Source organism: Ooceraea biroi, chromosome 3 (genome assembly GCF_003672135.1).
Source record: "Ooceraea biroi isolate clonal line C1 chromosome 3, Obir_v5.4, whole genome shotgun sequence".
NCBI classification, from domain to species: Eukaryota; Metazoa; Arthropoda; class Insecta; order Hymenoptera; family Formicidae; genus Ooceraea; species Ooceraea biroi.
Window position 1 is genome coordinate 11478355 of NC_039508.1, and position 25260 is coordinate 11503614.

Consider the following 25260-nt stretch of genomic DNA (forward strand, 5'->3'; position numbering starts at 1 on the left):
GTTTACCGTTAGTTATCGGGAAATGATCGAAACACAAATTTGGCTGGTATAAACTACACTAGATAGTATTCGCCTGAAATTTTGGTAACGCACGAAGTGGAGAAAGTTTGCTTCATTTTCTGATCACCTGATCGTCAAGTTCTCGTGAGTTCTCAAGTTCTTTAGTAAATATGTAACGAATGCATGATCGTTAAGTTCTCGCGAGTTCTCAAGTTCTTTAGTAAATATGTAACGAACGCGAGAAATGTGAAGAAGTGCAAAGCGGTATGACAGCCTCGAGAATCCTGCAGTGTTTTTCTTGTATTTTTCTGGTATTCTGGAAGATATTAATTATTTATATTTATATCACAAGACGACAGTTAATTGTAGTACATGTATTATTATATAACTTTTGCGCTGATCTATGCGGAAAGGTGAAGAAAACTGTCTTATAAATAAATTCCTGCATTTGTTTATGAAAACCTACCGCAATATAGAGCAACGCAAGGCACGCCACTTGCGTTTTCTTCACGTTTTCTCATGCATTTTTTCGTTCCGAAGATTCTTGCGTTTCCATATTCAATAGAATATACGAGCGTAAATCCGCCATAAATATTCTTGCGACACACGCGTGCGGATGAGAATGCGTTAGAGCGTGTGCTTTCAGATACGGCTCATTTCGGAAAAATTCCTTTGATCCATGCAAAATTGAAATTTGCAATATCTGTAATAAGCAACATCCGCATGAACATTTTTTCGTATGGTAATGCCTACATTCCTGTTTTTACATCAAAAAATAATTTTTACAAATAATTTTATCAAAAAATAATTTAAGAAACAATTTTACAAATTTAGGAAATATTATCAACCAATATTACGTAAGTGATAATAACACAAAAATACCAAGAATATTTATTAATTTGCTAAAAATCTACTGCAACATGTTTCCTCAGATGATTACGTAAAAACGTATTGGAATTCCGTTTTACTATTATTTCTTCAGCATATTAAGAAGGCTGTGGGAATTTTGAGATTCCTGAGAGCCGGCATTGTGTGCAGATCGGCGTGATACAACGCGATGATTCCGTCAACGTGAGCTCGTTTGCCGAAGCGGACGCCGATCGTAAATTATGGAGCACGTGAGAGCCGGAGCAAGCAGAGAGGAGAATCTACAAGAAGAATCGAAAAGCATAACGGCGGTGTGACTAGTGCATTCTGGATCGCGGATCTCGATGATCGTTTACTTCTTATTACTTCTTTGATGATGTACAAATATTTGATCGGTGATACACGCGGTAATTGGGGATGATCGCGCGCGTGTAACGTCAGTCGCGTAATGGAAATTCTCGTCTCGTGGTAAAGTCCCGCGCGCAGACTCGCGGGCGAAGGTAGGTACGACAACACCCCCGGAAAACCCGCTGATCGAAGACTGAAATTTCCGCGCGTTAATTCGACGTCCAGCGAATGGCGAACGACTGCTCGCTTTGCAATTTAAATGGAACGCCGCACGACGGGACGCTACTAAATTATGTCTATATAACCCGATATTCATTTTCGTTTACATAATCATGAAGTCATACCGATCGGGTCGCTCGTACGATTTCATACGTTCACCATTGGCGCTCCGCCGCCACATTGTATTACACGACAATTAAGCAAACAGCGAGCGAAGCTTTGCGAAACGCCGCACAAACCGTTATTACCAATTATCGATTCCCCAGTTGCAGTTTACACCGCGATGTTTGCTCTGTTGTCGCGTGATTTTTGTTATAACGTCTTCGTCGACGTCCACGTGGTCCACGTTCGTCTGACAGATCACGCGCGAAACGACCCCCATCGCTACCAAGAGAATATCGAGATTAATACGAGGCGATTTCTTCCAGCATATTTTAATTTAAAGCAAACGCCGCTCGCCGTAGGATATAATACATTAAATATGTGCGCGTATCCGAGAGGGGAATTATTCGCGCTCGCGAAATTGGGGCACTATTGAAAAAATGAGTCGCGCTGTTTCGTCACGCGATGTGCGATGTAACGGTATAATGTGATAACGAAGTTAATTGTTCTCCACGAGTGATTTCTCTTGCCCCTGAATAATTTTAATTAAATTCGAGGATTTCGATATACGCCGAGGATTGGAAAATGACGTTTTTACGCGCAGTATATGGAGCACCACGTATACGATCTCTGGGGAGATGATTAAAAATACTATAACAGAGAGAGCGAAAGAGAAAAGCTCTTGTAGGTGTGCCATGTCGCGTCGGCGTAAATTCGACGTGCACCCCTGCTATCGGGGGGTGTCGCGCAGAGAGATGCATGGACGACCGTGCTGCGACTTCGTAAACCTTTCTCTCGCCGGGGAAACTCGTAATAGGATAAGTTTCCTAAAGGTGTGCCTTTCCTAAACGGCTTTTCGAAAGTTCGAGACAACCGAGGCTTTAACGATCGCCCGTACCTGAATTTTCATCGTAAGCTGGGCGCAACGTGTGCGCGCGATGCGCTGACCGCGAACTTCCGCCGCGTGCTCCAGATTTGCGGATACGGGGATCCGAAAACGTAAGACTCGCCGAAGAGACAGAAAGAAAAAGAAGAAAGATAGAGATAATATCGACTTTCTTTGTCTGCGCAAGCTAAGCGAGTCGCTTTCTTCCTCGAGCTGTTTGCGACAACGAATACTTGAAAATACGCGTTGGTTGAGGGTGTGCACAGCGCACTTTACGCGTAACAAGTTGCCTCGGGAGGAAAATTCTTCGCAGCCTGCGAAATTTTCCTTCGTTCTTTCTGCCAACAGTGTTCTAATCAGTAGCGGACGTAGTATAATCGTGCAAGAAAATCAATACGTATCACGTGCTTGAATTAAAGAATTTGAATTAAAAATTGAAAATTTGATTTTTTTCATTAATTATTTATCATTAATTAATTTAAATATAAATAAACTTTTGTTTTCCATTCTCAGGAAAATTGCCCTGGTTATCATACTCACTAGAGCGGGCTTGGATCTCGATCCCACCGCTCTGAAGCGATTAAAAGTCACCGTGCCGAAGCTCGGCTTGATACCGTGGGTAGTGGAAGCCACGGTGATAGCGGTAACGACGAAGTATCTCCTGGATTTGCCATGGGTATGGGGTTTCCTCCTCGGAAGCATCATAGCAGCCGTCTCGCCAGCCGTCGTGGTGCCCTGCCTCTTCAGATTACGTGCCAAAGGTTACGGAGTCGCCAAGGTAAGACCGGGTTATTCAGCCCTTTGTTGGAATATTTGAATATTCACTCACTGCGTGATCTCGTATCTGCCTGTCTCTCCTCCTCTTTCTCTCTTCCTCTTGTTCCTAAGAATAGATCATAACTCTCCTGTAATTTCGCCCGACTTGCGCACATTAGACAGCGAAATAGACTCACGATAGATCCGGAGGTGTTAAACAAATGATAAATGGTATGGATTTAATGTGACAATTTTCCCTTGCGAATAATTGGAATTTACTCAGAAATTAACGTCTACACAGCCGTCTCTTCTGTGGTTGTACTATTCCAGTAAATGTATTTGTCTACGGCGATGCTTTCCTCTTTATATATTTGTAATTAAAACTTGGGTGTCAACGATTACATTACGATTTATGGAATTAACAAACTATGAAAATGAGACTGGAAACGAGAAAGTTACCAGTCCATGAGCTTTCACGCAGTACTCTGTATTACTCCGTAGTGCGGATGATGGTTATTGCGGATGTCGTTAAATTAATATTTAATCGTAATTGCGCTAATAATTGGATTACATGGCGCGGTTCGTGTTTTATATTAATCGAATACCGTGGCAAAGCGAATTTGTATAAACGCGCTGGTACACGACCGCCGTGTTTGAGCCTCCGCGGTGTTTAACGCGCGCAACATTACAGGAATTTTCATGTTAATGAACGCAACGGGACAGTAATTAAATTTTCTTCCGTCTTACTATGCGGCGCGGACGCGATAATCGTAATGAACGTTTCGCCGCGAGATCGTATTCGCGAAATGGGATTCGTGCGAGCGTTGCATAATATCCTGCAAGACGAATCGCTCTCCCTCCCGATTTTTTTGCCGCACGACAAATCAAGTGAAATTCCCTCCCCCTTGTCCCCAATATAATTAATAACCATGGATCGGGCGGAGGTCAGAGAAATTTGCCGAACGATGCGAGACGAAACGATACAAAGGACCTCGCGGCGAGCAACAGAAATGAAACGGCCGGGAACGTACCGGACCTAAATAATTCAGTTTAGGAAATGGGTTGGAAGTCGTTGGAGCTCAGTACAAAGACCATCGGGGGCGAATGCGATATTCATGGGCCGAAACATGCATGCAGACGGTGCTTCTTCATTTGGCGAAATGTAATGCGACGCGACCGGAAGAGACGACCCGACGACGTGATGCATCGTCGCATGCACGATTATTCCACCTGCGCCTTTCGTCGGTTTTTGTGGGATAAGCAGGGGAAAGGATTCTTCTAATTTTGGAAAATTTTTAGACAAGACGTCGATCGATCTTGGCTGGAAATTCCCCAGCATCCACGAGTATTTGTCAGCTACAACCGCGAGTACTGGTTGTACTTTGTTGCTCCAGCGGAAGCAAGTTCGAGCGTTGATCTTTGCCATTGCAGCACTATCTATTAGGCTTTCTCCACCCCGTCTCTTTTACTCTCTTTGTTCATCTATCCGGTTATCTTTATGCTGGTAGTCTTGGAAAATTATGATAGTAGGTGGACTTAAATCTCGAACACGAGTTATCGTGACGCCGATAACGCTGCATCCGACGAAGATCGTGCTCGAGTATCGTCGGCTACTCTCAGTAGCACCTCGTGTAGTTATCTCTCTCTCTTTCTTGCTATCTCTCGTCTTTTATCTATTATTATACACATATACCTGCATCTAATCCTTTCATACCTGAATCTTCTTTTCTTAAGAAAAATATCTTGATTTCTTTTTTCCGCGAATTATTACTTTTATGCGGATTTTATACCTTCAAGCTTCTCTTCCCGGATGTCGTGATGGATCATGATGCCTGAGCTATCGTATTTTATTCATAGAATGTGGAACCTCGTTTTGTATTATTTCTCTTATACGCTCTGCGCTTTCTTGCTTTGTAATCCGTTTTAATAAACGCGTCATCTCCGAGCTTTAATTAAATGGAGAGTACTGAGAAATTGGAAATAAACAAATAAGCTAAAGTCGTTCGAAGTCTGTTTGTTTTGCAAGCGTGGCAATAAAAAGTTTTCATTAGCGAATTGACGTAAATCAAACGATTTATCGAGACGAGGGCTCTTGAAAATCGTTTCATCTCTTCCGTTTCTTTCCTTGCTTGGCTTCCTTCGCTTTGCGCTTTGCGTAAACTATATTAATTATTATTATCGTAATCCTGCGTGTGCACATTATCCATTGTATGTGAGTTATTCAAAACTCTGTAATTATATAATGACATAATAGAGCTAAACATTAAATTCTTAATACGTTTACGCATCATTAACAAGTCGATAAACAGTCAATAAGCGTTCACACATGCCTGTCGCATACACCGTCACGCGTGCAATGCAACCTGTTATTAAACGATAACGCATTATTATCACTGAATATCGAAATTTACCGCAATGTTACTCATTTTCGTGTTTAGAAGTAACGATCATTATTGATGCGGGATGCCATTATCGCTCGTTTTACACGTATTATTGGCCATATCAGCGGGAGATAAACTGACGCGCGAAATTTCGCCCGCGGAATCAGTTTTATTAAAGCGAGCTCATAACGTTTCAGGGGATTCCGACGCTGATCATTGCAGTGGCCGGGATCGACGACGCGGCATCGGTGGCGATCTATGGGATCATCAAGAGCGTCATGTTTTCCCACGACGCCCTGTGGTACCAGATCCTACAGGGCCCCATCGCCATCGTCGGCGGCCTCGGATTCGGCATCATGTGGGGCTGGCTGGCGAAATATGTGCCGGAAAAGGGCGACGTGAGTACTTCTCCCTTTTTCTTCTCCCTCCCTCTACGAACAGCATTAGAAATTACGAGTGGCAAGCTGAGTTCCCGCAGCTCCGATCGGAAACGCGAGATTGATCGGGTGCGCCGCGGATGAATCTTGCAAGGGAGAAAAACTACTTATTTCGCAGCGGTGTCGGTGGCCTGCGCGACGCCGGGATGTGTTTCGAGCGTCCCTCTTTAAGTTGCAACGCGTCGCTACTTCCGTTCATAAGTTATGTCAGCCGCCGCTCGTGAGAACGTGCTCCCGAGAAAAAGCGCCCTAAAGTACGGAGTATACGTAAAATGGCGTGTCGTATGTATTTTCCCGCTATCTTTGACATTTCTCCACCGATCGGCTCTTAAAATGCACAGGGGGGAGGATGTTCCTGTCAGCCGGCTGGAGACAACGTTGTTACGCGGTTTTTCCGAAGCTCAGAATCGAAGCATCATCGCTTTTGATCGCTTCACCGGTCCGGTGAACATCCTCGGCGAAATTAGCATTTTACGCAGCGTGCGGCTCGCCCGATAGCGCGAAATCGCAAGTCGACTGTACTCTGGGATGCAAGAATATAAAGGGTAACGGTGGAAACAGGGTCAACCGACGGGAAGTCGTTCACCCCACACCGCGATGCACTCGCATCTCCCTCTCATTCGCAGTGGATTTCGCTGCATACCGCGAATGCACTCGCCGGGATACAGCATGCGCAGCAAATCCGAGTAAATCTACCATCGTCGGATAAATCCACTTACGTGGCCATCGCGTCTGGCCACAAAAATCTTGTAAACACTTTATGATCTGCGAACTGCACCGCAGATCGCCGCAGATCGCCCGCGACTATCATAGCGCGCTCTCGTCGACGCGGCTCGCATTTCCGGCTTGGCGACACCCCTATTTGCGTCCGCGAGATTATCAGTTATCCTTCAGAAAGAAGAACAGGACGGAAAAGCAAATCTGGAAATTTTCGGAGAAGTGGTACGCACCCTTTCGGACATTTTCATTACGCGCGCGAACTCTCTCTCGTAAATTGCGACATTTATTTCGCCGTCACTCGCTTGCCGCGCTTGCCTGAGTCTCGCAGATTCTCGATCAAGAGATGCAAGCGTATTCATATTTGATGCACGAGTCGGCAGGTTTGCATAATTAGGACGGACACCTCGCGCAAATAGATCCGCCCTCGATATGAGTATGGAACACCCGAAATACAACGGAACCCTCATGGAGAAGATAATGTAGTCGAGATAATGGATCTTCCTGCGAATGATATATGCCGCATTTGATCGTGCAAACGCAAGCGTCGTGAGGTGTATCTCCCGCGCGATATCGGTGTTTCTCTCATCGATCGCGTAAAATTTGAATTTCAATTCGATTCGGCCAGAGACCCCCGGAGGCCCCCGGGGCCGTCGATTTCGGAGGAGTTAAATGTTTGCGCGCGGACTCGACGAGGGGTTGACGAGCACTCGGTTACCGCAGGTCATGCTCAAAGTGTCATTCACTTAAGGATTAGCGTCGTTGCACTGCGGCGGTGGTTGCAGTATTCTTGGCTCGCTGCAGCCCGATCTGAGGCTCCGGGTAAGCTCGTGCCACGGCGCGCACCAGAGAGAGATCCGGAGAAATTATATTTTTAAACGAGGCCGTCTGAAAATCAACGCCTTGTTCGCGAAGATCGTTCATATTTCATTGCCGCTTGCTAAGTTTAGATTACTTCGCGCATTTCCTGCTTGATATCGGATCTTTCTCAAGATGTGCTTAATGCTGCTGAGAGAAATTTGCTCAACTTGTCGTCTTTTGAGAAGATTTGCAAGAAGATGTAAGAAATTTATTTTGCAATTCGTGTGAGGGTCCTTAATCCTTTCCTATCCGAGCAATCAAAACGTGCTCTTGCACAGGCGAGCGTGAGCATGTCGTTTTGCATGAGGAGATCCGTATCTGGAAACTTGGCTCTTATAAGATCAATAAATCATTTTGTAATCATGACACGATGCTAACACTTCGTTTATGTGCTAATGTTGCAGCCCTTCATAGTGCCTCTCCGAGTGCTGATGCTGCTCGGGGGTGGGCTGCTGGCGGTTTTCGGCAGCGAGGCGATCGAGCTCGGTGGTGCCGGACCGCTGGCGGTCGTGGCTGCAGCCTTCGTCAGCTGTTACTTTTGGCAACAGGAAGGCTGGGAAGTGGACGACGTAAGTGTGACCTTATAACCCTCCGTTTTAACACACTAAACAGACTAAACCGTGCCAATATTTAAAAAATTCCAGATTTACAGATCAAACAGTAATTCGAACTGCAAATCAAACCTACATCCAATTGTTACCAATTGTTAATTTAACGGGGACAAATGGTTCATCATTGACAATGCGAGATGATGACGACGGGCGCGTCGATTAATAATTTCCCGCGTACGCAATACCAATACCAATTTATAATGCGCGATATTATGATATAATATATATAATATATAATATGATATATAAATATATAATCGACGGGCGTTGGAGAGTGTTACGCGGCGCTTCGTCCTCCTGCCCCAATAACTTGAATCTCGTGAAATATTCAGGCCGACACATCATCCGGCGGGGGTGGATTGGGAGTCAACCGGCTCGCTCCTATTTCCGCATCCGCCCCATGGAATTCCCGCTGTCGACAGGTCGGCGACACACGTTCTTTCGTTCCGTGACGCGATTGTTACCAGTGTCTGTCGATATTACTGCTGATATTATGATATGTGCGGCGTATATCGTCCGTGACGGCATAATTTATCCCGGCTGAATTAATTACTGTGCGAGTGGACAATCGGCGACGCGGGCGATGGCGGTGTCCCTGGTTTCGCCGTAAATAATCACGAACGCTCTTGCGAATACGCAAAACGTTAAAATTCCGCCAAAACGCATTTCTCCTTTTAAACAGACGCGTATATCTCGTGTGTAATTATTATAAATTTTGTCAGATACATAATCTCAGGAGAGCTTGATTAGATATACTTGTATCTCGCCATCTCGTCTTTCTGTATCTCTCTCTTTTCCGATACGTTTCCATACGTTATCAGATCCGATTAAATGTAATTATTTTTATTTTAAGACGCGATTAGACGTGCAATTAAATACGAAATCAAACTCGATGCGAAATCAATGCGATTATATGAAATTATAACTTTTTTTATTTACTTGTATATAACGTAAAAATTTGATCGGTATCGTTTCTCAATATCGCTTCTGATTAATGATATCTTGAGGAAAGCTGTATAAAATATATATTAACGCATGCTACAGGTTCCCATAATACTCCTACGCGTCAGCATTATCGAGAAACAGCACGAAATAAAATAAAATAAATCAATATCGACTGAGATTTCTACGCACCGCAAGCGTGTGTAAACAATAGCAGTAAATACGGGCTTGCACCGCATGAACCCCTGGATATTCTGCATTTCCATGCAACGCTGGAAGATTTCCATATCCCGATATCGTGCGCGCGGACAATGCGACGCGATATCATCGCCGAATACCGAATCGACCCTCCTTTAGAGGAAATTTCGCGGGACGCCATTATTTGTGGCTTTTTATTATTCAACATTGTACGCCCCTCTCAGCGAAAGCTGAATTAATTAAATGGCTGTTATTAACGCTCTTTGTCGCCTTTGTGCCATCTATCGCCACTTTCGACACTGAAACAAGTAGATACATCTTGCAGAATCTTCACGCTTAAGCTCGTTTCCGCTCATGACCGTACGGTTTCTCGTTGCAGAATCCGGTGGCCACGTCGTTCGAGATCTTCTGGATGATATTCGAGCCGATCCTCTTCGGCGTCACCGGCACGCAGATCAGGATCAACGAGCTCGAAGGGAAGACGGTCTACCTTGGTCTGGGTTGTCTGCTCGCCGGCATCGTCATCCGTATCAGCGCGACTGTTTTGGTCAGCATCGGCTCCAAGCTCAATCTCAAGGAGAAGGTCTTCATCGCGCTCTCGTGGATGTCAAAGGCGACCGTGCAGGCGGCGTTAGGTCCGGTGACTCTAGACGAGGTCGACAAGAACGACGAGAAGCAGCTCGAGTACGCGCAGACGGTGCTGATGATGTGCGTGCTGTCGGTGCTGCTGACCGCACCTTCCGGTGCCATCGTGATCTCGCTCTCAGGACCGAAGCTACTGACGAAGACTACCGCGCCTGTGGGACCGCCGGAAGTCTGGAAGACGCGCCGGCCCTCGATCCGCGACATCTCGATCATCAACGAGGACCCGGACCTCGAGGAGACCGCGAACGACCGGAAACCCTGACAGTCGCGTTTAATTCGGGTTCTAAGCCAAACAGATGAGAGCCCGCCGCCGTTCCCCGGCATCCAGTGACGCTTCAAAGTGCCTTGAGGAGCTAACTGCTCAAGACGTGATGGATTTAATGGCCACGAATGTGTATTCACATGGACGCTGATGATCAAACGCCGAGAAGACGCTGAGAAGATGGCTGATTGATCAAGAGGATTGATGTTACATACTTCATTGATGATTGACAGTTATATACTTTCATCGGTGTGATCATTGGTAGCTGACTGATGTTTGTGAATGAAGATGAAATAATTATGGTGATATTGCAGTGGTAGCATGATTGGAACTTTTACCTTAAGTTGTACGCGAGAAAAGACTATATCTAATTGTTTGCACGAGAACGTCTGTCTGTTTCGTAGCCGGAAACGCGGGTTTATAAGCGATGATTCCTAGGCATGAAATAAGGATCGAGGAGTGGCGTGTTCCGCGCAGCGCGCGATGATATTGGAATACAAAAATGTGGTTGCATACATTTTTTGATCCGGATTCCGATGCTTTTTACGATCCTGGAACTCGAACTCTGGAAATATTCAAAAATATAAGGAACCTAGTGTTTGCGGATTTATAAGTTTACACATTATAAATTCTGACATTGAATCCTGTGATTTAAAAATGCATCTTTTCTAACATCTGCTGTGAGAGAGCCTTGATCGATTTGTTGATAATATTTAGGTATATTTTTCCTTTTATCTTCACTTTGTTTTATGTGCACAAATATGAATAAGCCGCTGCAAACATCTTTTATTATACATGTACATACATAGTTTAAATAGATTTGTTATTGGTACTGATTTCCTCGTATCTTTAAGCAAAAAGACCAGATTGCGTTACAGAAGAAGCAACCACGTTTTAATAAGCAACTTGCCGATTAACTCACCCAACTTAGCCCTTGTCGAAGAAAATAACCCGTTGGGCGATAGGTTGCCATGTGACACGTAAAGACATTTTTGTAACAAGTACAAAAAACGCTATTGCGTATGCGTTGGTTTGCTATTAATATATTATAATATTACTCACCGGTATTAAGCGTGCGTCAATTTGATGAGAATTGTGTTCGATGAATGATTGATGAACGGTGATTGCGTTATTATAAAGTTTAAGTGAGACGTTTATTTCGAGGAGGTGTAAATGCGAGGCAAAACGTCTGATATTAGAGTTAGATGGATATGTAAAATAGTGCCACCTAATATTTTAACTCTTCTCTTGAATATTTTAACTCTTCTCTTCTCCATCTTCGGTGGAAGAACCAGCCAGACTCGAATTTTAATTTTAGGATGACGTAGAAGTTCATTCTCAACGATTCCGGAAACGATAGTGTAAATGAATGGATTATGCTGCGAACAGATACATCGTTGGGAAACTGTTAATTTCATTGTTAGAATTTATTTGACTATATATTAAAAATAAAAGCAATTTTTGCTACCTGTGGAGTTGCCAATATTTATTCAGCTCCTATCGATTGTTGAGAAATTGATATTGCAGTGTCACATATGCGACGAATAAAATCCGATAAATTTATAATGATAATATTTTTAAAATAATACGCGAAAGAGAGGAAGAGAGAAAAAGAGAGAAAGAGAGGAAAGCTCTTTTTTCTCTTTCTCTAAAAAATTTCATTATACTTGATCATTGGAAAATATTATTTTAGCATATGATTTAATTCTGTCTGCGTACACATGGGAATCAGTTTATAAAAGAGTAGCCCGTTCCACACACACAGAAGTTACTAGAGCTCGTTTGAAAAGTTATTAAAGTACATTTTATAAAATCAATAAGTGTAGATTTCCTTCGATACCAGTAACATCAAAGTATTTTTTTTAATGCACAAGCATACAAGCGTAAAAATATATCAGGAACCATTCCATTTAACCACGCAATGACACTTTATATACATACACGGCTTTGTACTATTTTAATATCGTGCTTATTTATACGTTATACCTGTCGTAACGTACAAAACTGCCATTTATAATTATCAGACATTTTCCGCAAGGCATCACATGTTACGCAAAGGAAAATGTTAAAAGTGCTGTAGGTTTCTTTGACATTATTCCTATTCACATTATGGCGTGATACACATACTGTCAAGAGTGTGATACTAGCAGCGTCCAAATGTGAGAAAAGTGAACATGAACGTGAATTAAAGTTGCACAAAACAGTCTCTAAACAGTCTGAATTTTTATGGCGCCGAGCTGATCACAAACGTAGTCGTTAACGTGCTGGTGCTTGCACTTTTCCTGACTCTGTGCGGGTCTTGCAGAGCCATCTTCGCGTTGCACGTCGGGCTCGGTTTTTTATTGTTATCGAATCCCAATCGCTTGCGAAGCGCCTGGTAAACGCGATTCTTTAGGACGAAGAGGATGAAGATCAGCAGGCCCTGAAGCAAATTGAAGACATCGCTGGCGTAGAACAATGTTTGGTGCCAGGAAACGTCTTCTAGGTATTTCTTTAGAAGAAACGAGATCACCTCGCAGGTCCAGGATATCCCCATAACGATGAACAATTTTATATTCATCATAAATCTGTAAAACCGAAAAAACACTATAAATAAAATTCCCTTTTTCATAATATAAAATTTTTAATATAATTGTACATTTTATAATTTCTCTGCGTAAAGAAGCTGGTTCTACTTCAATCAAGTGGCTTCTAAACTTACATGCATATATAAGTAACAATAAATAAATTAATAAATGTTACAAAATCGTTTATTAGTGGTAGATTGAATTCTATCGGTTATTCTTAAAAAAGTACATCCCACTCTCTAACTCGGCTAACCGACTGGTTGGCGTTGTAAGTTTAATGTAATGTAAACCAAACGTGTTCCTGCAAACGCGCGATTTTATTAGGTTTCTAGTTTTAGTTTGAAATAGTAAGCGATTCTTGCGTTTTTGCGTAGGTCGCGTGGAAACGATTTCGGGGAAGATCACTCTTTGAATACGATTTGAAATCGGCGTCGAAATCGCACGCATGCTCCAGAGTTACGTAAATCACGCAAATTTACTGCGGATTTATGGCCAAAGTATCTCTTTCCGTTTACAATCGTCTCTTTGAAAGCGAGGAAGAAAACGTCAAATCTTGATCTTGCTGAGTTGACGAAAGAAACGAAACACGACTCACTTGATCCTATCGGAATGAAACCGTTTACTCCTAGGGTCCGCAGGATCCGTAGTCATTCTTCTGATCTCCGCCTTCACTTTATTGCAGTGCACCGACGTGAGAATGAAAAACACCATGTTGACTATCAGCTGAACTGTCACCGGCCCGATGAAGAAAGTCAGTTCGCCGTAGGAACTCGAGTCCTCTGCAACGTCATTTTGATAAAAAAAATTGAAGAAATACATTCTTCATGATGAAATATATTCTAAAAAATATATAATATGTATATCTATACAAGAATTATATATAAAAGAATATATGTTAAAGAATATATTCCTCGTAATGAGGACAATTATGCGACGAAAACACGAAAGCATCGCTTTTCATCGAAAATGGGTGTGGTGATAATGGTATGAAAAATATTGTCTTTCATCGAAGTATTATTGTTTTACCATCCCTCTATTAGCATTTTTTTCTAATGAAAAAAAGATCACCTCTTTGTTAAATAAATTGTTTTCTTTGTTAAATACATCGTTGAGGTAAAAGGCGCAGCATTAAAAAATGCGATTCAATGATACCACTCCGGTATTCTTACGCTTCGAACGGTATTTGTCCGCGACTTTCTCGGGTGCAATTACTTCGACCATACAAATGATACTCATTACGCGAGTAGTTAGTTCCGCTGCACTTTATGTATCGGAGCGCAAGGATGCTTGAACTCCCTAGTCCGATCAAGTGCGACCGTTCGAGAAACTTTTTAATTATCGGATAATTGCTACGCGACGATCGCGCAGCTTCGGGAATTTCAAAGAGAACTTTGTGTTTGCGCGCGCGCCTCGATACGGTGAACTTTGAATGCCGAACGCGAATTTTCTGACTACAACCCATCCCACGCCGCAAATCTCCCGAGTCCTCCCTCTCAACGACGTAAATTATAATAACAAGGAAGCGCACTGGAGCGCGTTTTAAGACAGAGCCAAGCCTTTCATTACGAAGTCAACGATCTTTCCGGGAACTTGGTAATTAGCGTTGACAAGTTTGCGTTACATCACATTTCAAACAGCAGGTCCTCGCTGATGACTCACGTGTAAACCAACAGTTCCTATTTCCAATATCGGGCTGCAAATAATCCGGGAGGATGTCCGTGCTGTCGGCGACGATTGCCAAGATCGACACCAGGAGGGAGAGGCCCCACGCGTACGAGCAGTACAGCAGAAACTTCTTCCGGTGTCCACGCGCCTTCGTGATCGTACTTCCGCGTAGAATCCTGCGCGGACGAGTGAATGATTATTTAATTTCTTAAAAGCAAGGATTAAAAATGCATGTGTTGAGTATTGCCGAGAGAACAGAGTAATCTCGAGTATCTGAGAAAATGCGTCGAGCTTGAAGAAGAGGCGCGGGATTTCCTGTGTGTCCTATAAGCGTCATCCTCAAGTTGACGCTTCAATTGAATGATTTAATTGAACTGTTGCGTCCACGATTCCTTTCCTTCGCAGGAAATTGCAATTAAAGAAATACATCTCTTTCATCAAGCCGAGATTCCTTCACGCGCCGAGTTGGAGCAAGAATTTATCTATTCGAGATCACATTATATCAATCTTTACCTCGAGAAGACAATTCTTAAGTAAATCAAACTATCGCAACAATAGTGGCAACTCTAACGGACAAGTGCAGGAACCCGGCTTACCAAAGAGGGACGTCACACAAAATTATCAATGCCGCAAGAAGATCTCCGCCGAGAAACCGATTTACACTATTGACACTTGATTCTTCAATTTACTTAGGTGACCATCATCCACGGAAACGAAGATTAATCCTCGCCCGGATCTTCGATCATCCGACCTAAGATTGCCTAGAAAAATCAACACTCACTTGAATGTTAATCCCTTTTCCAATAATCTAGTCCCGTCGAATTACAACTTCCTTATCTTTCCTACTGGATTATCAAAAATTCCAGAATCTTATCTTGTAGTATATATATAAAAAACAGCAGTCTCAAGATTCATTCAAAGCATCCACAGCATTTATTCTCGTTAAGCTTGCTGAGTCTCTCGTCGATTTTTCTTTCTTCATTTTTCAATCGATTTCTTGTCACCTAGTCTTGCTGATTGCGCCTGGTACAATACTCGCGTTACGATCCGAAATAATAATTTACCGGATAATAATAAAAATTTACTAATGTGCGAATCAAGTGTCTGTGCTCTGTCAGCTGGCTCATCACTAAACTGCGGAGGTTGCGGAGATCTGCAATGATCGTTTTTGCAAAGTTCAACAAGTGGTAAGTCCTAAGAACGAGTACCACGCGCGAGTACCGCGTAATTCACTTTCGATGCACGACGAATGAATAATGCGGCTGCGTAAGAAACGGACTCGTGGAATTCCCGATCCGGGAGACGCGGCATTGGCATACACGACGTCGTCCGGTATCGTCGTCCCTCCAGCGTTGGGATCTATTTTCTCCGTATATTTACGAATCCCCCAACTATAGAATAGCGTCTTGAACACACAAACGCCCGCGACCGCCAAGGAACGAGAGACAAGGCACGTCCAATCGAGCGTAATCATCGGATCTTTGCATGCGGCACGGTGCATCCCCCGGATAGCTTTGCTTTCGCACAAATTCGATAATTATTTATTTTCTCGTCCCGGAAGATTAAATTCCATCTGGATCATATCTCCATCATAAGACATCAAGTTTTAGATTACGTAATAATATTATTACGGTGTTCCTGCGCGCGGAAGGAATGCGAAAGATCAAAAGTGATCTGACGACGAACCGAAGCCACAGATTTTTTTAATTCGAGCTCTTTGTGTGAGCGGAGGGCTTCTTCGCGCGTTGTGCATATAGAGCTGGAGCTATATAAAACGCGTTGAGTCATTTCGCTGTTTGATGTTTGCCGTTGTATATTTCTTTTCACTACATAGTATGCGCACGATGAATTCGTAGGGAACCTGTGTACGCCCGTATGACGACGAAGGAAAGGGAGGGTAGGGGGTTAATTGGCACGCTCAAGTGGCGAGACATTTTGTAGAAGGTCAATGGATCAATTGAGGCTCTCGAGCAAATGAGACAACACAATAATTGACAGAAACCTCTCGTTGTCGTAAAATTATTAAAAAGGGCCGACTGTTCGTCGAATAATGATAATAACACTCGTCGAAAAGGGCAGGTTATTGAACGTCCGATCAGAAAACGATCGCGCTCTCCCATTGATCTCATTTCCTCGATTGGCCCTCCGATCGTATTGTCGCGGACGACTCACCCGAAGGTCCACCATATGTCGAAGCACATGACGTTCAGCCAGGAAAACGACGACAGGAAGCAAAAAAGCATGGTGTAGGCTGGAAAAATATTTTTCGTTTTCTTAACGTTGCTTTGTATGCGGTTCCCGGTATCGTTCGCCACCAACCTAATGCTTTGCACGTTATCCTGGCGGTTTCTTTCTCCTCATTGTCAAACGGGCTGCCGGGCACGACCCAAGTGAGGATGGCCAGACAGGTGAAGGCCAGGAAGAGGCTGCCCACGTGGCACATGAGCGTCTTGCCATGGAGATTCTGTAGACTCGGCAGACAGACGTACACCAACAGGGTGATCAGCAGGAACGTGCAGCTGACGATCTCGAGGGCGGTGTTCACGCGGAAGCTGTCAAGCGGCGCCGGACAACAGATATATTTCGTGTTATTTTATTTCATTTTCGTGCTTTAAATTGGACAATGTGCACGAATCGTTTGTTTCCTACTTATGAGATTGACTCATCCCGAGCGTTTACGCCCTTCGGTCAGTTTGATAGACGTTGACAAATGCTGCTGTTCACTCCCCCATATACGAAACCCGAGCGTTTACGCCCCTCGAATACGCCGAGCACCGTCTATTGTACCGGCGATGCCGGCACGCTGCGAGTTTATTTGACTTCGCGAAGTTTAAACAAATCAAACCAGTCGAGTTTCGCCAAATTTGACAGAATATGCGGCGAGGGAGCTTGAGTGTGCACAGTTGCGAGATGCCCTAGCGCCGTACATTAATAGAAGCCACGTAGTCGTCGGTTTAATCCCGAAATTCGCGAATTCATATTTCTTGAAAACGATTTTTCGATAATTACGAGGTTTTTAATTTCGATAATTTCGGTTTTTCCGAGGTATTTTTATAATTCGATAGTTTGCTCAGGATTTTTCGTTCTTTGCCTTCGACTATATACCAGAATAACTAAATAATATAAAGCTATAATAAATCGGCTGTTACGTCAGTAGCCCTTCATCGGATAGAAGGTTCTCGAACGATCTTCGAAGGCTCCGGCAGGCAAGCCTGCTAGCCGTAGCGAGCGTTATCGCGAGCCTGGCAATAAAATAGTGTAAATATCCGCGCATACCAGCATCTTTCTAGAACCTTCTAGCACTTTCTAAAACCTTCAAAATATATATATTATATCATATTATATATATATATATATATATATAGTCATTTTATAATTTAGGAAATTTTATATTATTATTCTCTTGAATGCAAACGATCATATAGATGGAATTTAATACGATTGCAGCTTTTAAAATAAGCATTATTTCTTTTAATATACATATCTTTGGATTAAAAACAGATACAACAACCATTCAAAATCCCAGAAGATCCATTTTGCAATCACGAAATTAATATCGAGAGGAAAATATTATAATCATAAGGCGAACTACGTAATTAATGAACTCAGGTATTAAGGTTCTGTACGGGGATGTTTACGCGAAGGGCCTCCCTCCATAGAACCGAGATAACGTTGAGACGAAGACGCGGGCCCGATTTTCCTAAACATTATTGGTGGAAAATCAGTCCCACCATCGATATTTTCAACTCTTCGTCCACGATATAAAAGGGCCTGCAGAAGGCCAGCTAGCGTCAATAAGTAATCATTTTTCGATAGTGCGTTTTCGTTTTCATAGTCTTGGGTGTCGAGTAACGTAGAATCCGATCTCTACGTTTAAGAATAAATTCCGAGCATCTAGCGGTAGCGAAACTGCGGCGACTGCTCTCCCCAGAGCCACGACAAGGTAGAATTATTCACGATATTGCGTTTCCGAACCCGATCATCACACCATTCACATTAGTATCAATAAATAGCTTTGAAGAAACAATTACGAGATATCAACGAAGCTTCTTCTCCATATTTCTTGTTTCCGGTCGAATTATTCATTTCGATTTTCTGGAGGATTTGCGACTGGCGCTGCCGAAGAGTGTGGCCCTAGTTGTTCAGGTTGGCGCTGCCGAAGAGTGTGGCCCTAACTTGCGACCATAATCCTACAGGAATCCGCGGATAGATATAACTCAATTCATTTCCACGCCTACTAAGAAGGGGCGTAGATTCCAAGAAAAGAAGCTCCGTTACCATCTCCGACTTGCTTACTCTAATAACCAGGACCCGTTTCCTCTCATCCAGAAATTAACAATATTAGAAGCCGATCGAGCATTATCAAAGCAAATCCCTTACGTAATCCGTGAAATGAACTCACTTTCGATCACAATTATCCTAACTATCGCGAAATTCGTAAGGGTGATCCTCGTCGAGTAGTTTGTAAATTACGAGAGTTGTTCGGGTTGAACCGTAAAGAAATCGAGATTCCTAGTTCGTATCCGGTATTACCACCCATCCAAGAGTCTTAATATACAAACGAGTTCTAATCACAACGAAACAAAATCGTAAACCAAACGTTAAGCATACCTGCAGTTATAATCACGGACAGTCGGCACGTAACATCGGCTAATAAAGATGCGCGATTACGAAATCGTCTATTGGTCGATGCGTTTCAAAAATGAAAAAAAAAAGAATAGAAAATGGAAAATTCAGAAATTGATACTATACGTGATTCGACGATTTTCCTGTATCACTGGATTGTTGAAGCACATGAACAAGTGGAAATCTTGATCGAATGGCGTCATCGAATTGTTGTAGAAGATATCCATGCAGTATTGGTTGTGGCGATAGAGCGGGTAGCCTTCGATTAAAATGTGTCCTTCCGACGTCGCAAACCATTTCTCTTCACTCGGATGCACGGGAAACATGTCATACCGGCACGGCTTCCCAATTAATACTCCGTAATCTAAGCAATCAAGATGAAACCCACATCAGAGAACGTAATGAGTATCCCGCGCGTATAAGTATTCGTTGAGCGATCTCTCGTTGCAATTGTTGTGAATTGTCACTGATGTGACAGTCATGAATTCTTACCTGATGAAAGAATCTTTAAATTTGTTACAGAATTTTTATAATAAAAATTTTAAATTTAAATTTTATAATAAAAAGGAAAATACACAACTTTGAGTACACTCTTTCATAACATTCTAATGGGATAATTCATTTTTTGTACAAAAATGGATTCCTACTCTAAAGAAAGTAATAAAACGTATAATTTCATCGGACCGACCATTGCTCGTGTTGAAAGCAGACGATTCCGTTTGATTCACGGCGCTTGCAAAAGCCTGGTAAAATTCCTTAGGTTCCTCCGGTATAGCGAATTTATTGCATCCCTTGGCGTAGAAAAATTCATCTTCGGCGCAACATTTTCTGATGCAGGCGTTTTTGTCACAAAATTCCGGCGGTCTGCAAATGCGGGCTATCAGCCTTCGATTAGATACAGTATCCGGTATCATCTCGAGACAAGTGTCGTCCTCATTAATAAGCAACTCCTCTTTGACGATAACATCATTCTTGAACGCTGGAACTATCACCTGTCAAGTTATTTGCCACCTAATGTAATCTTAGTCCGCGCTGATGCATCGAAAGGGAGTATATAATTGATTGTCACATTACATAGAGAGTCATGGACAATGTAATAAAAATACTTTGAAGGCTTTCATGTAAAAAGAAGAATATAATGTAGCTAATGATGATTGTGCGAGACAAAAGAAGTAAATAAATCTCGAAATATCCATTGAAAAGTTTAAAAACTCAAGCACGATATATCTATTTCTTAAGATAATTAATACATCAAAATTAAAAATTATTTATTTGATTTATTCGATAAAATTAAATTGTTTTAGACATTTAAGATAACAGCGTGCACTTAATGTAATTCGAAGATTAATTTAGGAGAGTCGATCGTCTTGCTCACCGAGAAAGTATCGTTCCTCAAGAAAATATCGTCTGGATCAATTTTGTAATCGACGATCGGACCTTTGCACGTGGGCGGACCTTCGCTAGATATTATCACGAAATCTACGTCAGCCAAGCCATTCGGCAGAAATGTTACAACGCTCTGTGATTCGTTCGTCCACGACACGCAGGTCTTCGTGCGTTCATCAAATATCGTCTCCTGAGGGCAACATTTTCTGATATGCGCGAGCTGCGACAAGGATGCGTTAATAGTTTTCATTTGCCGATCTTTGTTAGATCGACAAGAAACGACTGTCACGGTGCTCTTTTCGGTTTCTTGGTCGTAAACTATCTCGAGACAGGCTGGCACCTACGAACAGTTTATCAAATTTGTGGAAAAGAGCTCCAACACTTGGTTTTTAACGACGCTATATTTAAATCTGGCGTTTTATCTAACAGATATTGCGTGATTCGAATCAAATAGTACGGATCATGATCACATGATGATGGAAAATTTCCAGGAAAATGGTCTTAAAAGGACTTTCAAGTACGAAGTTATATTTTCTCTGTAAATGGCACAAACGGCTGAGTAATGCGTGTGCATAGATTAAAGATACACACGTGTAATTACTGACGATAATCTAAGTGTACCTTACTATGCAAATGTTTTTATTGCACACACTTTATTATATTCTTCTGGAAAAAAAAAAACAATAATGACACACCCGGATATACTCAGGCAAATTAAGGGAGTGGTGAACATTTAGGGTGTGGTTGTCTCAAAGGGTAATTTTTTCGAAAACGAATTAACATGAAGCAAATTAAAGGTACATGCGTTTCTTGTGATTTGCATTTTTAGCAGAATTTTTCGTGTTATACATTATTACAAATTTTCTATGACAACACTTCTTTTTCTACAAGTTGCACGTGTCTGATCCGATTCGCGCTTGACGCCGGAATGCGCTGCGTTTCCGTTTAAGAGCAAAAGATCGATTCTCTCGGTCTGCTTCAGGGTTTACCTCTATGAACCTGTTGGAATCGAAAGAATTGAGCGGCATTGTCGTGACGTCCTCGGGTTCATCGCACTGCGGCAGCCCTTGAAACTCCCCCGTGGCGTTCCGTTGGAGAACGTGAAGCTGCGTCGCGTTGCTCGGCGCCGGGACGCATTCCACTTTCGGGTTTCCAGAAAAGATGTGCCCCGGCGGACAGCACTTTGTCATCTGCGATCCCGCCGATACCCTTGTCGCGAACAATGTAAAAATAAACAGGGCAAATTTGATCGGGAACATAATGGCAGAAGAATAAAATTATCCGTTTATCCTGCACGAGCGATCTCTCTGCCAATTATTATCCCCCCCCACTTGGAGCATTGCTCGGAGTTGCGTTGAAATTATCACTCTCCGATTGTCACTTCCGTTGCACGCTGCAGTTACATTGTGAAATCGAGTCTGTTTCTTATTTTATCGTACAGATCATTTCGTATTCAGTTTTAGTTGCAATCAGTCACGCGCCGTTGTATGATCGTCACTTCTCTTCTTCTTGCGTCAGAAGAGAATTCCGTACTCTGAAATCCGCACTGCTGAAATTATCCTTAACTCGCAACGAGAGAATTAATTCTCTTCAAGTACTTGAACAATTTGTCTTGATCGTGCAATTGGCGTTTGACAAATATTCCAAACGCACTTGTCCTCGATGTTATCACTCGTGTCTCTTTTTCTCTCTGGATCTCTCTTATCTGCTTATGTATTGTCCTGAATTAAAATATTTTGTCAACCGATTCAATTTCTTGGTCAGTTTCTATCACATGTCATTATAAGTATCCGAGGGAAACGGAAATAGGCGTTATCCCTGAAGCGAGAGCGTCATCTAATTATTTCCGTGAATCACCACGTTGAAATTTGCACGATTTTGCAAAGATTATGTAATGCTCGATATCATATAATTAAATAATATTAAATTACTAAATCCTTTAAAACCAAGTTCTTCGATGTGCTTAAACTTATAAGATCAGATTATATCAGCTTATATGAAGCATATATATTCATAACTTTTCCATAAATCGGATTTTCATACATTCTATCGTAAATACACTGATCATCTTCTCGCAGTGTAATTAACTCAACACAATCTTGTGTACGATGATTTAACAGTGCTTCGTTATACTTTTTCAGCATTTGTTCAATCAACAATTAGAGAGCTACAATCTTCTTTACACTTATTCTTCGTTTTGAGTTCTTCAGGCAAAGTCGAATCATCCACCTTCAGTGAAGTACATTCACCACGTTTTTAACTTTTGAAGAAAGAATTGTACGTTGCTTCCATAATTACTCTTTCACGCAGCTAATTAATTTTACATTTCATTTTCGCAATTTATTGCTACTGTAATTATTATCCAGTATATTTGTGCTTCATCACTTCACTGATGCGAAGTCCGCGTGCGGCAAACGCGAGCGTGCGCTTCAGACTGCCGCTCGCACGCGCTCTTCAGCGCGCTCAACCGAGCAAAGCAGTACGAAGAAGTGAAGCAAACACATGGGTAATACCGGATATACGAGATCCGCAAAAAGAGGCGTCCGCTTCCAGAACCATTCGGTCTCATCTGCTTCCCTTGTCTCGTCGCCTCCTGCCCTCCGCTTCCCTGGTCCCAGTCTTTTGTTTACGCATTCAGTCGCTTCATTCATTCATCTTACTCGCGCCCTTCCTCCACTTCTGTCTATTCCTCCGATTTCACCTCTTCGGTGCTTTTGCTGTTTTCCTTCCAAAGAGGCTCCTTAAGTTTCTGTTCCTGTTCACTTTCTTTGCCGCACTTTCAGTTATAATAAAGCTCGCGATTTCTTCAAGTACATTTTTATTGTCTTTTTGAATCGGCATTTTTGTTCAATATATCTTGAACATTGTAAAATATTTGCAAAAATCTCTATGATATTGGTTATATTCGGAGTGTTTTCAACGATGATCTGTTGCTCTTTTCTTATAAAATAAAAACATTGAAGTTTTATCGTAGTTTTTAATGTATCTTCCGCTAAGAGAAGATACGTTAAAATCGATTTACTTGAATGTGCTTAATATAACATGAAAAACAAAATTGATAATTCTAAAATAGTCTTACTTAATATTTCTTTCTTAAAGAATTAAATTAATTATTTATCGAATAATTTAAAAAATTAATCGGAAGAAAAAGAAAATTTAAAATATTGAAGAGGATTTATTTCGAAAGAATTATATAAAACTTAATTTGTTATTTTCGGGCCAACCAGTCAAATTTAATGAGACATTAATTATTAACCAGCTTCAGAATTACTATTTTAAATTTCCCGCTCTCTTCAGAGTTATCGACTATCGACCATGTCACAATCTGTTTTCAGATCAAAAACGTTTTCCTTCTCTATTATCATTCTGAAATCGTATTAAAGTTTTTATTCTTAAATAATTCAATTTAGTCGACTGATTGGCAATTCTTTATTGTGTTATCACAACGTTTCGACCGTCATCCGGTCCTTCTCAAGTGAAATAATATTCTAAAATGTTGGCTAACAAAATAGAACGATCATGAAAATTAGCAAGAAAATCACAAGCACTTCACAATTTCATACTTTCCGATGAGGTAACAAAGAAGACTACAAATTAATTGTTATGACTTCTTTGTTACCTCATCGGAAAGTATGAAATTGTGAAGTGCTTGTGATTTTCATGATCGTTCTATTTTGTTAGCCAACATTTTAGAATATTATTTCACTTGAGAAGGACCGGATGACGGTCGAAACGTTGTGATAACACAATAAAGAATTGCCAATCAGTCGACTAAATTGAATTATTTATTGATATTACCATGGCGACTAATTACCTGTTACATCAATTTTTATTCTTACTCTATTCTCTTCGTGGTTTTCCTCCTATGCTTTATATTTTATTTATTTTCAAACTGAACTGAAGTAATAGAAAATTATCCAAAGAAATTTTGTCCATGATTAATGCGCAACTTGCAATGAGACGAGCGGTGGTGCGTGACTTGTACCGAAAAGCGTGAAGTAAGACTAGCTTAATGAAGTATCACTAACAACAGTTCGAAGACTGCTGCCGAGTGTCGAGAGGAATTTCGACGACGAGGCAACCGAAGGAATTTCAGGAATTTATGATGGTCCTTTTTTGGAGGCCCATGTTGTCATTCGTCTTGTCATTGTCGTCTATTCTAACGCGAATTAGCTAATTCGAACACGCGCGGTGTCTCGCTCTGCTATTTCACGAATTCGATTGAGTATTCGATATATCATGTACTCGGGCCGTGCGGATTGTTGATTTTCAAAGCCTGCGGATCGCAGATTGAATCCCGAACATATGTATTATAAGTTTAAAATTAAAGTATTGTTAAAACACTTGTGACAGCATATTTTTTGCAATGAATAAATAAATAAATATACATAATTGTATTTCCTAATAATTCAAGTTAACATATAGCGCCTGACTTCAGACACGTATTCTGTTTCTTGGTACGCTAGCGGCTAGATGAAAGGTGTCGTAATTGCGTTACTAGCTGTATATACTGCGGATAGAGTTGCAAGTACCCAGCAAACACAAAATATAACTGTCATATAACACAGAAGTAACACGCAATATAACAACTGTTATATGTTATTAATGTTAAAGTTACATAATTTTCTTTGTAACTGCAATATAACTGTGTTATAAAACTGTTATATTGCTCTCTTATATATTGGTTATAATAATATAACAGTAATATAACTTAAATATGCGATGTTATATAACTGTAATATTTGCATATTATGTCCATGTTATATACCATTTTTAACATACAG

At 41.7% G+C, this 25260-nt stretch overlaps 2 protein-coding genes across 5 annotated transcripts in view; one reads left to right on the forward strand and one right to left on the reverse strand.

Annotated features, from left to right (window-relative positions):
- LOC105277003 (sodium/hydrogen exchanger 9B2) overlaps positions 1-11827 on the forward strand; it is a 29994-nt gene extending 18167 nt beyond the window's left edge. For all 3 annotated transcript variants that reach the window (XM_011335108.3, XM_011335107.3, XM_011335106.3), the window contains 4 exons: positions 2936-3200; positions 5757-5957; positions 7979-8143; positions 9705-11827. In XM_011335108.3, coding sequence (XP_011333410.1) covers positions 2936-3200; positions 5757-5957; positions 7979-8143; positions 9705-10232 — 1159 coding nt within the window. In that variant the 3' untranslated portion in view covers positions 10233-11827. The remainder of the gene's footprint in view (positions 1-2935; positions 3201-5756; positions 5958-7978; positions 8144-9704) is intronic.
- Positions 11828-11899: 72 nt separating this feature from the next.
- On the reverse strand, positions 11900-22920 carry LOC105277002 (G-protein coupled receptor Mth2). 2 transcript variants are annotated; one of them, XM_011335104.3, is made up of 9 exons: positions 21466-22919; positions 20466-20816; positions 19779-20082; positions 19217-19454; positions 16784-17016; positions 16637-16715; positions 14459-14640; positions 13395-13578; positions 11900-12799 (listed from the first exon to the last, which is right to left on the reverse strand). In XM_011335104.3, the coding sequence occupies exons 1-9, from the start codon at positions 21733-21735 to the stop codon at positions 12457-12459; spliced, it is 2184 nt and encodes a 727-aa protein (XP_011333406.1). In that variant the 5' UTR covers positions 21736-22919; the 3' UTR covers positions 11900-12456. The 2 variants fall into 2 exon arrangements, with proteins under 2 accessions (XP_011333406.1, XP_011333407.1); XM_011335105.3 differs by lacking the exons at positions 16637-16715; positions 16784-17016 and having other exon boundaries at positions 21466-22920.
- Between the last annotated feature and the right edge of the window lie 2340 nt (positions 22921-25260).